Genomic DNA, 15,071 nt, shown 5'->3' with positions numbered 1-15,071 from the left:
ATTATTAATGCAAATTATATTTGAGGATAACAGTATTCCTCATCATAGTGAATGTAGCTTAGTACTAGAAAAATTCTAAAACATAAGTCTTATCAGATAAACATATAAAGACAGGAAGAACACAAATATACACGGGTACACACACACATAACGGAATAACAGAAAGGGAAAGGACAGGGTTTGTTTTCAGTGAAACATTTGGTACTGCAGTCCAACCCAAAACTTCATTCCATAGATCTTTCATCTCATTTCAACATTTTTTTCCACAAAAAAAATCCTATCCAAGCATGCTTTCTGTATTGTCACATCTTCTTTCAAAAATAGATTTTCTCCACTGTAAACTACTTTTTTGGCCAAACCATTTCCTTATAGCTTCTCAATGCATTTCTTCGAATTCATCATAACTCATTCTCTTATATAATCTACCCCCTCTTAAGCTAACTTAAATCTACTGAGCTCAGATGCTAAATTAAGGGACGAGGCAATGCAGCAGTACAAAACAATTAACACAAACAGCAATGACAAAAAAGTGCAGATTGGCAAAGCAAGCTACAGTAAATCTAAATTACCAAGCAAATGCAACATTACAACTAATACGAGCCAATGTGCAGCAACAAGAAAAATAAATCAGTAGTAAAACTGGCTTAACAGAGTAATACAAAGTGAAATTTAGTAGCACTATGCATGGCAAACAGCAGCAGCAAATGCTATAACCTATACCTAAACATGGCAAACCTCAAGCAGAAAAAATATTACACTAAAGACAACAATGCAGATAAGGGAAATGTCTATTCACATCTAATGTCTATGTAATGAAAGTGGTGCACCACAACTTATTCTACGAGAAATATTACCAAATAGTTGAAAAGAAAATTATGTATGCAAGTCCTGTGAAGGGAAATGTCTTTTTGTGCTCCTTCGTTTTTTTTTTTTTGTTTTTTGTTTTTTTTGTTTTTTGAAGTAGATCATAAAGTTATTATTAACTGGATCTGTAGGCATAAAATATCTATATTAGTGCATCTATAAAATTTTATTTTAACCAATGCTGTAGTGCAGCTAGAAACTGGATATTAAACAAAATGAGCAAACTTTGAACTAGAAACACAATGCCAAATCAACTAGCATTCTCCCTCTCTTTTTTGATAACCCAGTAGGAATGTGGGCATAAGCCTGAAAAAATGCTATCGATTACAGTCCCCCTTCAGTGTGAGTTGGTTTTGTGAGTGTCTTGTTATCCGTTGCGTGCACTAGTGTTTTATCTATAATTAGAAATCAGGGTCATACTCACACAAAATATTATGACGCACATTCAACCACAGCATCCAGTAGAGGAGATAAGAATACTGTGTCTTACTAGTGTATGAGCACCAAACAACCAAGCAGGAAAGCACCACAAGCCGGCAACGCAAACCGCATCATGTAGTTGTAGTTAGTGTATTTCAACTATAAACGAGGCGTACGTCTTCTGGTCTTCTGTGCAGAAGTGTGAATGCGGCGAATGAGAGAGAGAGAGAGAGAGAGAGAGAGAGAGAGAGAGAGAGAGAGAGAAGCAGGGTGGCTGATAACATTTTATCGTTTGGTGTATATCTACGATAAAAAGCCTCCAATTACTTTAGTAGGAGAGCTGATGACCTCGCTGTTGAGCGCACTATACATAACAGCACCACTTCTGTTTCCGTGGCTAGTAGTTGAACTTGATTTCTCCTTTTTATTTCCTACACTTCTGATTCATGTATACATATGATTTCTACTATCGTTTTCAATATAATACTTTCTTATTTTGTTTGTGACTTATTACTGCAAAGGACTGATGTCGAGTAACACGTTTCCATAGTGCAGTCTTACTTTTAATGTCTTGTACACTGTTTCCACTCTTAGCTGTAATTGCATATACGTATTTAAAAGAAGAGAAACATTAACTGCTAAAATTCCCAGCATTTAAATCGTGCCGATCGTAAACACCCACTATCTTATATGTTCTGTTAATTTTAAAGCTCTGTCATCTTTTTCAAGTCGGTTCCTCAGCATATAAAGTAGTTAATAGCTTCGGCAATAAATAAAGGTAGTTAAAGCCAGAATGTCAATAAGAAGTGGTAAATTATCACTTTCGGTTTGGAAGCTCCTATTTGTTTTTTAGTGCTCGTGATAAGAATGATAAGAACTGGTAAATTATCATCATTTGGGTTGGGAAGCTTTTTTTTTTTTAGTGCTCATGAATTAAATGTGAATTTTTAAAATCCTCCTTGTGCAAAACACAATGTATTTCTTTGTCTATTTACTCAAAAGTGTTTCGACATCTATATGTCGTCTTCAGTGACTATCGATTTGTTTCTGTAAGAAAATTGTATTCAATCTTAATCATTGTTTCTCTACTTCGGGTCTAAAACAATAAGATGTTCTTATTTTACTTTGGTTGCTCACCTGGAGCTTCATTAATAGTGAAGATTGATTTGTACCTTCAGCCTGTTTTTACCTCTTTTTACGGTCTGACAGCGTGTCATCTCCAAAGTAGCCGAATGAATTTTCTTAGAAAATTGTTATTTTAAATACACTATTGGCCATTAAAATTGTTACACCAAGAAGAAATGCAGATGATAAACGGATATTCATTGGACAAATATATTATACTAGAACTGACATGTGATTACATTTTCACGCAATTTGGGTTCATAGATCCTGAGAAATCAGTACCCAGAACAACCACCTCTATACGTAATAACGGCCTTATACGCCTGGGCATTGAGTCAAACAGAGCTTGGATGGCCTGTACAGGTACAGCTGCCCATGCAGCTTCAACACGATTCCACGCTGGCCCTCCAGTACTAAATTGGTGATCACTTGATGCCACAGAACATGTCCTACCGCCGGCCGCGGTGGCCGTGCGGTTCTAGCGCTGCAGTCCGGAACCGCGGGGCTGCTACGGTCGCAGGTTCGAATCCTGCCTCGGGCATGGATGTGTGTGATGTCCTTAGGTTAGTTAGGTTTAAGTAGTTCTAAGTTCTAGGGGACTGATGACCTAAGATGTTAAGTCCCACAGTGCTCAGAGCCACATGTCCTACCAACCGATCCCTTCTTCTAGTCAAGTTGTGCCACAAACTCCTCTTCTCCCCAATTCTATTCAATACCTCATCAAAATTAGCGACTGGCGTATTGTGACGAGCCAGTTGCTCGGCCACCATTGACCAGACGTTTTCTATTGGTGAGATATATGGAGAATGTGCTGGCCAGGGCAGCAGTCGAACATTTTCTGTATCCAGAAAGGCCCGTACAGGACCTGCAACATGCGGTCGTGCATTATCCTGCTGAAATGTAGGGTTTCGTAGGGATTGAATGAAGGGTGGAGCCACGGGTCATAACACATATGATATATAACGTCCACTGTTCAAAGTGCCGTCAATATGAACAACAGATGACCGAGACGTGTAAGCAATGGCACCCCATACCATCACGCCGGCTGATACGCCAGTATGGCGATGACGAATACACACTTCCAATGTTCGTTCACCGCGATGTCACCAAACACGGATGCGACCATCATGATGCTGTAAATAGAACCTGGATTCATCCGAAAACATTACGTTTTGCCATTCGTGCACCCAGGTTCGTCGTTGAGTACACCATTGCAGACGCTCCTGTCTGTGTTGCAGCGTCAGGGGTAACCGCAGCCATGGTCTCCGAGCTGATAGTCCGTCCTGCTGTAAACGTCGCCGAACTGTTCGTGCAGATGGTTGTTGTCTTGGAAACGTCCCCATCTGTTGAGTCAGGGATCGAGACGTGGCTGCATGATCCGTTACAACCATGCGGATACGATGCCTGTCATCTCGACTGCTATTGATCCGAGGCCGTTGGGATCCAGCACGGCGTTCCGTTTTACCCTCCTAAACCCAGCGATTCCATATTCCGCTAACAGTCATTGGATCTCGACCAACGCGAGCAGCAATGTCGCGATACGATAAACCGCAATCGCGATAGGCTACAAGCCGACCTTTATCAAAGTCGGAAACGTGATGGTACGCATTTCTCCTCCTTACACGAGGCATCACAACAACGTTTCACCAGACAACGCCGGTCAACTACTCTTTGTGTATGAGAATTCGGTTGGAAACTTTCATCATGTCAGCACGTTGTAGGTGTCGCCACCGGCGCCAGCCTTGTGTGAATGCTCTGAAAAACTAATCATTTGCATATCACAGCATACTCTTCCTGTCAGTTAATTTTCGCGTCTGTAACACGTCATCTTCGTGGTGTAGCACTTTTAACGGCCAGTAGTGTACTTTTGCAAGAGTAGCAGTGGCACATGTTCATACGTAGGTTTTAATTTAGGAAAACGTTATTTCGGAAGAATTATGCCTGTGTGTGTGTGTGTGTGTGTGTGTGTGTGTGTGTGTGTGTGAGGGAGGGAGGGAGGGAGGGAGGGAGGGGGGAGGGGGGGGAGGGGGATGAGTTGAGAAACAACTGTCTTTGGATCACTGAAAATGTTTCATACACTATGGTTTCAGAAGTGTCTTCGTAAAATTCACTAAATGTTGGAAACAGTGTCTTATTGGATAGTATTGTGTAATCGTGTAAAACTTAACTTTATTGTTTTTTGCATGCGGAAGTGCTCTTCTGTTGTAAGTGTTCGGTAGAGACTGTTCCAGCGCTATTGAGTGGTAGTTTCTGTGTTACCAGATGATCAATAGGTATGCAGCCATTTGCATACTAGTGAGGTCCCAGTAAAGTCGTCTCGTTGCAGGCAGCATGTCTGTGGTGACGGCGATGCTGGTGGTGGCTGTGGTGCTGTCGGCGACCCGCGGCGAGGTGTCTCTGGGCGGCATGCTCTACCCCAGGGAGTCAGAGTCCCGCGAGGTGCGCTCCCTCGACGGCGTCTGGGACTTCCGGCTCTCCGACAACCTGCAGGGCTACTGGGAGCGCTGGTACGAGCACGACCTGCGCTCCGTGAGTACCTACTCAACTCGGCTCCCTACTTGTGCTTTGTACCGAAAGGCGTGAGGATACTGCCAAATCAGTTTCTGTCTACATACACAATTCCCAAACTGGGTTGATGCCTCTTGGAAGTATTGCTTCCCCATTCTGTCCACGGATGCAGCACATACCAAGACAATGAATCGATGGATGGATGGATGGATGTATGGATGGATGTGGTCTTCAGTCCTGAGACTTGTTTCATGCAGCTCTCCATGCTACTCTATCTTGTGCAAGCATCATCATCTCCCAGTACCTACTGTAGCCTACATTCTTCTGAATCTGCTTAGTGTATTCATCGCTTGGTCTCCCTCTACGATTTTTACCCTCCACCCTGCCCTCCAGTACTACATTGGTGATCCCTTGATGCCTCAGAACATGTCCTACCAACCGATCCCTTCTTCTAGTCAAGTTGTGCCACAAACTCCTCTTCTCCCCAGTCCTATTCAATACCTCCTCATTAGTTATGTGATCTACCCATCTAATCTTCAGCATTCTTCTGTAGCACCACATTTCGAAAGCTTCTATTCTCTTCTTGTCCAAACTATTGATCGTCCATGTTTCACTTCCATACATGGCTACACTTCATATAAATACCTTTGGAAACGATTTCGTGACACTTAAATCAATACTCGATGTTAACAAATTTCTCTTCTTCAGAAACACTTTCCTTGCCATTGCCAGTCTACATTTTATATCCTCTCTACTTCGACCATCATCAGTTATTTTGCTCCCCAAATAGCAAAACTCCTTTACTTCTTTAAATGTGTCATTTCCTAATCAAATTCCCTCATCATCACCCGACCAAGACAAAAAAAACTAGTAAATTAAGTTCTACAAGGTGTGTTCGGAAAGTAACGGGAATCTTGTAATTTCAGGTGTTGAATTAGCCCAATTTACTCAATTTCCTCGTTGTGTTTGTGAAACGTTTGAAAGTATCTCCTATCGGATATTTAGTCTGTTGTAACCTGTATCAAAGGTTGCAAATGCTTTTTAGTTTCGGTGGTTATTTATTTTGACTGTCGCACATTTTCTAGAAAACCTTGCTTTGGCCAAGATCGCAGTATAAAAACATCGCTTAAATGGTCATCTTTGTATCTGGAAATTGTTGTAAGGTTACAAGTCAGAAATATTTCGGAGAACAGGAACTCCGACCAGCAATAATTATGCAAAATCCGTGGTCTGTACATACCGGGATACAAACATGCGGTGCTTAAATCCAGATAATAAGTAAGAAACTTCGTCATTACAGAGTCAACATCCGTAAGGAAGTGTCACTGTAAAATGAAGTAAATTTACATGGGTAAGATCCAAAGCCACTGGCACGAAACTACGAGCAACGAATTTACGGTGAAAAACATGCCCTACGCTCGTATTTACTACATACGAATGTGAAACAGTGTATAAGCATCCTTATCGTATGTCAGTATGTCATCAGAGAAACCTGTGAGCCCATGTGCAAAGTGTCAGTCATTCCGTTTACTGTTTTGATCCAGTTAACTTTGACTGACTTTGTGTCGAGGCACGACGACTGTATATACGACAACGACTCTCGTGCACTGGTTCACATACGTATGTTGTAAGTATGACTGTAAGTTACGTTCCTCGCTATAAATTTGTTGCACGTAGTTTCGTGCCATTTGCTTTCGATCTTATCCATGTAAATTTATTTTGTTTTACAGAGACATTTCGTTATTGATGTTAAGACATGGATGACAAAACATGCCGGCCGGGGTCGCCGAGCGGTTCTAGGCGCTACAGTCTGGAACCGCGCGACCGCTACGGTCGCAGGTTCGAATCCTGCCTCGGGCACGGATGTGTGTGATGTCCTTAGGTTAGTTAGGTTTAAGTAGTTCTAGAGGACTGATGACCCCAGATGTTAAGTCCCATAGTGCTCAGAGAAATTTGAACCATTTTTTTGAGAAAACATCTTACTTGTACCCTCGATTTAGGCACAGCATGTTTGTATTCTGCGATGAACGCTTCATAGCTCTTGCGTAATTATTTCTGGTCAATGAACTTTTGATTCACAATATTTCTTACTTGTAATCTTGTAAAATTTTCAGATCTGATGAGGTCCTTTTAAGCAACTGAAACTAGTAAACATGTTCTCTGTATTGCTATGTTGGCCAAATAACGAATTGTCACAAAATCTTAAACAGTAAAGTTCACAGATCGGCATCTCCGCTCTGTCAGGTAATTATATTATTCATTTTCTCTAAAAATGTATTGGAGAATCTGTACTAAATTTTGGTGTAGTAACGGAATAAAGTGTAGCAAAGTTATACACATCGTAAATACTACTTTCGCTGAGTCTGCTATAACTAAAACAAAGGTTTACGAGTGGTATAAGCATTTCAAAGCCGGCCTTGAAGACGTTGAAGATGACGAGCGCCCTAATTGCCTCAGGACATCAGCAACAGATGGTATCGTGAAGAAAGTGAAAGAAACAATAGTGAACGATCGCCGAATCACAAACAGAGAAGTTGCTGATGATGCTGGGATATCAGCTGGCCCAGGGACTGTGTTTTTTTTTTTTGTTAAGAAACATCTGACAGCAAAGTTGTTCCAAAATTGTTCAATTTCTAACAAAAATACCTTCGATTCCAAGTTGCTGAGGGATCGCTACATGAAGTCAACAGCGATGCAGAACTTAGGAAACGTGATGGAACATGGGTTTATGGATGTGATGTAGAAATATTACGGCCCATCAGGGAAGGTCCCAGACACGGCCAGCCGACTCCGTTCATATTTCGCAAGTCTCTAGTGTACAACTTAAAATGAATATAGTTTGGCTCAACAAGCGTTCGACTTTAAGAAAACGAGTTCACGACACAAAATTCAGGGGATCAATAGATAATTGCAAACTGTGCGTTCATCGTCGTCATACGTTGTACATGAGGTCCGCAAATGCATGTTTTCCTCGAAACCGAGGAAAGAAACGTTTACGACTGCCGCTTATGTGCCCATTACGTGAACACTACTTTTCGAAAGCGCCGCTGGCGATGCGACTATGGCTGGTAAGCCGAGAACCTGTGTTCAACTGTCCGATGCATTTAGCAGTTTTTTCAGAAATGGCTCTGAGTACTATGGGATTTAACATCTGAGGTCATCAGTCCCCTAGAACTTAGAACTACTTAAACCTAACTATCCTAAGGACATCACACACATCCATGCCCGAGGCAGGATTCGAACCTGCGACCGTAGTAGCAGCCGCGCGGTTTCGGACTGAAGCGCCTAGAACCGCTCGACCATAGCGGCCGGCTGCAGTTTTTTCATTCGTGTTTCTTTACGCATTTAAACTGGTAGGAATACAGTGTTAATAAGGTGAGTAAATTAGTAAGGAACAATAACAAGGTAGGGAAATAAATTTCTTGGACGATTGGATTAGTAAAGAAGTAAAATTTTGAGCCTTGTCATATGAAAACAATTCCGAGTTATATTGCTGTGAAGACAAGCATTCGACGTATGTTAGCGCATAAGGGAGAAAAACGAACCATTGGCGCAGTAGGTAGTGTACAAAAATAACGCATTCGTTCAAAGCGCAATATTCCATCACAGCGCCTGGAAAATCGTTGCCTACAGTTTTCCTGTGCTTATAATCACTAACGGTTAATTTGGTCCTCGGAGTACAGAACGGGTAAATCATTTAACAGACTCCTTAAAAAATGTTCGTCACTTGTTCAAAGACCTGTAAATAGGCAAATTCAGTTTACAAAACATATCTTGAGAACATTTTCATTCTGATAGCTCTACAATAGCTCTTTCACTCACTCTGTTGAATGTCCTCACTTTCCTTCCAACAACTACGTGAATAGTACTCATCATGTAAACATTCGAGGCAAATTTACTGGCGGCACTAAGAACATCTAATGAATGCAATCATCATGGAACTACACCGTTCCTTTCGAATATTCGGCGAAAAACAGACTTGGTTTACCTTTAAAAGTATTTCCTCTTCGGGAACTACCCAAGCGGTGCTTTCGTCGAACAGCGTTTACCATGTGGGAACGTAAACAGCAGTCTAAACAGTTTCTTTCCTAGATTTCTAGAAAAATATGAGTTTACGGACCCCATTACGATTGAAAATGTTCAATTTTCAGTTATATGTTGATGCCATGAAGTCTGAACCTGTCACGCTTCATGAACTTCAGGGACGAATTTCTCAAAAACTGAGGATTTTTTAGCTAAAATATTGTAGTCTTTCATTTTACGCTCTTTGCAAACGACCCACAAAATGTTAGCCGAATCGCTTGGCAGTGCCTGAGGTTGTTTTCTTGTCAGTCTTCCCACTGGAAGCATTTTGGATCGCCAAGACCAAAAAAGCTCGTAAAGTGCTGTCAAATGTGGAAGTTAGGATCAATGTATTCTTCGATTTACCGCCCCACTTAATCATGAGTTCATTCACAAGTTCGAAGGCTTAATAAAGAGTACTACTTACAGGTCTAATCCCGTTTGTGAGTATCAATCCGGAAGAAACGGACGGATATGTGGCGGAAAAAGTCCATGGCTTTGCACGACAATAATGCGTCTGTTATCACACTTAGTTGCTTTTTCATCAACTTTTGGCCAAAATCTACACTATATAATGCCTCAGGCTACATACACGCCAAACATGTGCCCCTATGGCTTGTTTCTGTTCCCAAAAATAACGAAAACCTTAAAGGGCCAGTGTTTTAAAAGCACAGGCAAGATTAAAAACATATCGCTGAGAGCTAAAAAATGCCCGAAAGATAGTCCAAAAGTGTTTCGCTCACTGGACAAAACGATGGCCTAATGTATATCTAATGATGACTGTTGTGAAGGGGATAACATTGATGTAGATGTATAAATAAAATTCTTTACAGAAAACATAAATTCCTGTTACTTTTTGAACACACCTAGGTCATGCATTCACACTGTTTTTCATCATTTTCCTGATGTGACCACATATCAAAAACTATTGTAATAGTAGATAATTTAGGCGAATTATGTAAGAATTGTGACTCATCCCAGTCTCTTAGAAACCTGTTCAAGAAATGTATACTTTTACGAGAAGTCATGAAAATTAATAAGATTACTTTTCAGGGAATAAAACTTCATGGACGCTTTTGGCCCAAAGAAAAATTTCCATCTGAGTGCTTCCATAGTGACAAGACTTCAGATACAAGAATCCTATTGAGTCATTCGACGGCAAAAGAAATTGAATTTTGAATTTAAGTGGCTGTTTGACTTTCGAAAGATACTAAAATAACTGTGTATTTTAGTGATTAAAAATCCTTCTGGGTATTATGCCGCGTCATTGCTAAAAACTAACAACAATAATAAACTAAATCCGACGTTTAGGCCGAATTGCAACGGCCTTCCTCAGGGCACGACTGAAATACCCAGAAGAATTTTAATCACTTTGACGCGGGCCGCGGAAGCCAGCGTTCTTATAACTGTGTGTTTCTTTCAATTCACACAGTATTCATTAATAGTGTTCATGTTTCGATAGCGGGAGTGCACTAGCATCAAGCTCACAGTAGTTAGTCACTTCCACGTAGACTTTTAACTCACTCTGCATACACTGACGGAAATGGAAAGTGTTAAACCACCAAGCACCAGTCTGGTACTTATTATATTTTGTAGAGACACTCATCACATAACGGATAATGAATTATTAAATTTTCATTTCATTCGGAACTGATGTCGATCGTCAACATGAGAGCGAAGTGTGACACCCACTCTTGTATTCATTGCAGCCCGAAAGCAAACAGCCTCTGAGTACCATCTTCACCTTTTTGCCATGCCCAAAACACATGTAAATCCACGAATATTAACAGACGGAGATTGATATGAGAGTGTACGTCCTCCCGTTTCATCCCAGACATGCTCTGTAGGTGGCAAAGTAGGAGGCTGTGCAGGACTGACTGGTACATTCCTCAAGGATCTCGTGGTGTGAACTGCAGTGTGGCGTCTTACATTATCCTGCTAGGATGTGTCATTTTGTGACCTGGCCGTGAAGAGTATGGCAACAGGGTTCGCAGTTCTTGTCACATATCGGTGGGCTTTCAACCTCCTTTCACCAATTACCAGATCAGTCCTTTGTCACATTCCACGTCATGATTCCAGGAGTTGGATAGAAAGCTACCTGATTTGAGAAGAGATCGGACAATGGCTGTTTCCTGTAACGCTCGTCGTCTAGATACATGTTAGCGTTGATATGACAGTCGCAAACAGATGCTACACTCATTTCTGAACATGACAAAATACCACTATATGTCCCAGTTAACTCTGACTTTGAAACACGTAGGTCTATGTTGTATGTCGTACGATGTTAGCCGTGGAAGATGCATGGCAGCTCGAGATCTCAACCCAGCTTCCAGTACTCTGTTCCTGACGGTTCGTGGTAACACACTGCCTGTTACGTCTGCTCAGATATCAGCTGTTCTCATTCGTGCATGTATCAGAGCCAGTCGAATAATCGTACGATCTTCTCGTGATGCAGCCCATCTGGGAGTACCGGCGCCTGTTCATGTTGCCATAACATCGTCCAGAACCAACCTCATCACCACTCGTCCTGAATTCTTTGGACTACAGTGATCTGTCGGCATGATGTTCCCACGTCTCTCGTGCCAGTGCCAAAGAGTTTCTTTCTCTGAGTCCGAAAGATGGTGACAATCTGCAGGTATATGTCCTCTGAGCACAGTGCTTTTGATCTCCACGTGAAAAATTCCAGTAACATACGGCCAATACTGATCAAGTACTCACTCATTTTTCCTCTGTAGGAATGCCTTTTCTCTGTACTGAAAAGAAACGAGCAGAAGGACGAAAATTTAACCAACGTATCGCACAGTTCCTCCCCATGAACCATGGACCTTGCCGTTCGTGGGGAGGCTTGCGTGCCTCAGCGATACAGATGGCTGTACCGTAGGTGCAACCACAACGGAGGGGTATCTGTTGAGAGGCCAGACAAACGTGTGGTTCCTGAAGAGGGGCAGCAGCCTTTTCAATAGTTGCAGGGGCAACAGTCTGGATGATTGACTGATCTGGCCTTGTAACACTAACCAAAACGGCCTTGCTGTGCAGGTACTGCGAACGGCTGAAAGTAAGGGGAAACTACAGCCGTAATTTTTTCCGAGGGCATGCAGCTTTACCGTGAAGAGCTGCATCAAACCAGTCTCAGGACTGAAGACCACAACAGCAACATCGCATAGGTACGGAAATAACGGAGTATGTTCAGTAGCGTTCGGTCAAGGTGTTCCTGATACGATACTTTCCATTTTCGTCGCTGTGTCAAGGGTGGGGCTGCCTTCGCCCTTAACCTTCCTCAGACTCTGATGCGTTTACCCACTGGGATAAGCATCTTCGAGTAATCAGAGTGGCGAGTCAATTTGATTCTTACTTTTAATGCATGCGACATTGCGGAATTTCCAGACAGGAGAAGTGATGATGATGCCGGTGCCGGCCAGCTACAACGACGTGACGCAGCTGAAGGAGGTGCGCGACCACGTGGGGCTGGTCTGGTACGACCGGCGCTTCTTCGTGCCGCGCTCCTGGCAGTCGCCCAACATCCGCGTGTGGCTGCGCTTCGGCAGCGTACACTACGTCGCCCAAGTGGTAAGTGCTGGCGCAGCTTTCTTGCATTAGCAGTTGAAGCTATCGACGCTGTAAAGTGCCTGGAGTCCCTCGCCCTCTCCTCCTTCTGAATTCATTTGCCACCGAGCGATATTCTCCCAGTTACAGCACTGGGTTAAACTTTAAAAAGAAGTGGGTTTCATATTCCTACCCACCCATATTGATAGTTTTTCTGTGGTTAGTCCAGATCATAAAGACATAGATCCCACATTTGTTATTTACAGCCGACGTCCATTCCCAAACTTCGGGTAGTTAGCTAACAGTTCGTGTCGAATTATTTCGACGCCGACGATGCTACGACCCTAGCTTCTCTTCCTTTCTGAGTGGTATCTCGAGTCTTTTCGGATCTGCCGACTGCCACTTACCATTCTTCGTCTTTTCTTCATCCCCCTTATGCACTAGACCAGACAATGTTTGATCTTGCCATAGAGATATAATATAGCAGTTGTTTTGGATTACGTTCATCGCCTATCCTCTCTTGCGCATCCCTATTCTGCATTCTGTCTTGATCTTCAAGAAATGCACTTGAAATGACCACTCTCCAACATTCCGTGGTTATCGGGGATCCTGTCGGAACCCTGCCGGTCCCGGGGATCTGGCGGCATCTGCACTTTGGTTCCTCCGATGTCATTAATGACTTTGTAAGTAGGCTGCTTAGGTTATTTTATTGGTAACGCCACGTAGCGCTCTAAATGAAAATCACTGACTGTGCTGTGTGAAGTCTGTGGCTGGTCTGCATTGTTGCAATATTGCTATTGTAGTGTTGGGCAGTTGGCTGTTAACAGCGCGTAGCGTTGCGCAGTTGGAGGTGAGGCGCCAGCAGTGGTGGATGTGGGGAGAGAGATGGCGGAGTTTTGAGAGCGGATGATCTGGACGTGTGTCCGTCAGAGAGAGTAAATTTGTAAGACTGGATGTCATGAACTGATATATATAATGACTTTTGAACGGTATTAAGGTAAATACATTGTTTGTTCGTTATCAAAATCTTTCATTTGCTTACTATGCCTATCAGTAGTTAGTGCCTTCAGTAGTTAGAATCTTTTATTTAGCTGGCAGTATTGGCGCTCGCTGTATTGCAGTAGTTAGAGTAACGAAGATTTTTGTGAGGTAAGAATTCATGAATGGTATAGGTTATTGTTAGTCAGGGCCATTCTTTTGTACGGATTACTGAAAGTCAGATTGCGTTGCGCTAAAAACATTGTGTGTCACTTCAGTGAATGTCTGAGTACGTTCAGTTTTGCTCAGCTGTTTGAAAATCAAATAACGTAGGGGTTTATCAGCACAGCCATTAATTAATTTTTCTAAGGGGACGTTTCAACTCGAACCCCCTATGTACCAACATGGCAGCAATAGTGGGTAGAGTGAAAACGACTGTGGCAATCACAGTTCGCAATATCTCCTCCCCTCCAGGTAGGCCACTTCCTTATGTTGCACTGTCTACCTTACTACAGCAACTCCCACTCTCATTTCTCCTCCTTGGGGACTTCACTGCCCACCACCCACAGTCAGGGACTGCCACTTCAATGCGTAGCGGTCTCCTAATTGACCAATTTACTACAGAATTCGATTAGCGTCTCCTCAATGATAGTTCCCATACCCACTTCAGTGCCACTCATGCCATCTTTACTGCTATCCATTGATCTCCTCCTCTGCTCCCATAGCTTCCCTATATTGGTCATCCCATGACGATCTTTGACATTGATTCTATAGCTTCCCTGCTGCCGCCAGGCAGACAGGCGCCCCCGTTGGGCATTCCGCATAGCCAATTGGCCTTTATATGCATTTGCTGTGCACTTCCACACCTCCCTCTCGAATTGCATTAATGCGGTCGTGCAAGGCGTCTCTGCCACTGCTTGCTGCTGGCACTGCTGTCCCCCTATACACAGGTCCCCCTCGGCGTCGACTGGTACCGTGGTGGACCAAGAATTATTAGTCGCTGTCCAGGACCGCCGACGGGCGCTGCAGTGATTTAAGCGACACCATTTACAGACGGACCTCATCACTTTTAAGCGTCTCCGTGCTAAGGCTCGTTACCTTATTAAGTAGAGTTGTTGTTGGTTGTTCTTGGGGAAGGAGACCAGACAGCGTGGTCATCGGTCTCATCGGATTAGGGAAGGATGGGGAAGGAAGTCGGCCGTGCCCTTTCAGAGGAACCATCCCGGCATTTGCCTGGAGTGATTTAGGGAAATCACGGAAAACCTAAATCAGGATGGCCGGACGCGGGATTGAACCGTCGTCCTCCCGAATGCGAGTCCAGTGTCTAACCACTGCGCCACCTCGCTCGGTTATTAAGTAGAGTAAAAAAGGAATGCTGGGAGAGCTGTTTCCTCCCTGGTGACGTACGCCTCCTCATCAAAGGTTTGGTCCAAGCTCTGTAGACTTCTGGGCTGCTAGCGACAGTCAATTGTCGTGGGCCTCATCCTCCAAGGGGCTCTGTGCACTGATCCATTGGTCCATGCAGAACTTCTCGCGACACATTTTGCTATGGCATCGGCTACTTTTCTCCG

General features: G+C 43.1%; 1 protein-coding gene across 2 annotated transcripts in view; it reads left to right on the top strand.

The window, feature by feature from the left end:
* Positions 1-15,071, top strand: part of LOC126411242 (beta-glucuronidase-like) — a 288,686-nt gene that overhangs the window by 177,975 nt on the left and 95,640 nt on the right. For both annotated transcript variants that reach the window (XM_050081351.1, XM_050081350.1), the window contains 2 exons: positions 4,736-4,938; positions 12,364-12,546. In XM_050081351.1, coding sequence (XP_049937308.1) covers positions 4,741-4,938; positions 12,364-12,546 — 381 coding nt within the window. In that variant the 5' untranslated portion in view covers positions 4,736-4,740. The remainder of the gene's footprint in view (positions 1-4,735; positions 4,939-12,363; positions 12,547-15,071) is intronic.

Source organism: Schistocerca serialis, chromosome 1, assembly GCF_023864345.2.
Source record: "Schistocerca serialis cubense isolate TAMUIC-IGC-003099 chromosome 1, iqSchSeri2.2, whole genome shotgun sequence".
NCBI classification, from domain to species: domain Eukaryota; kingdom Metazoa; phylum Arthropoda; class Insecta; order Orthoptera; family Acrididae; genus Schistocerca; species Schistocerca serialis.
This window is presented reverse-complemented; position numbering and strand designations above follow the sequence as displayed.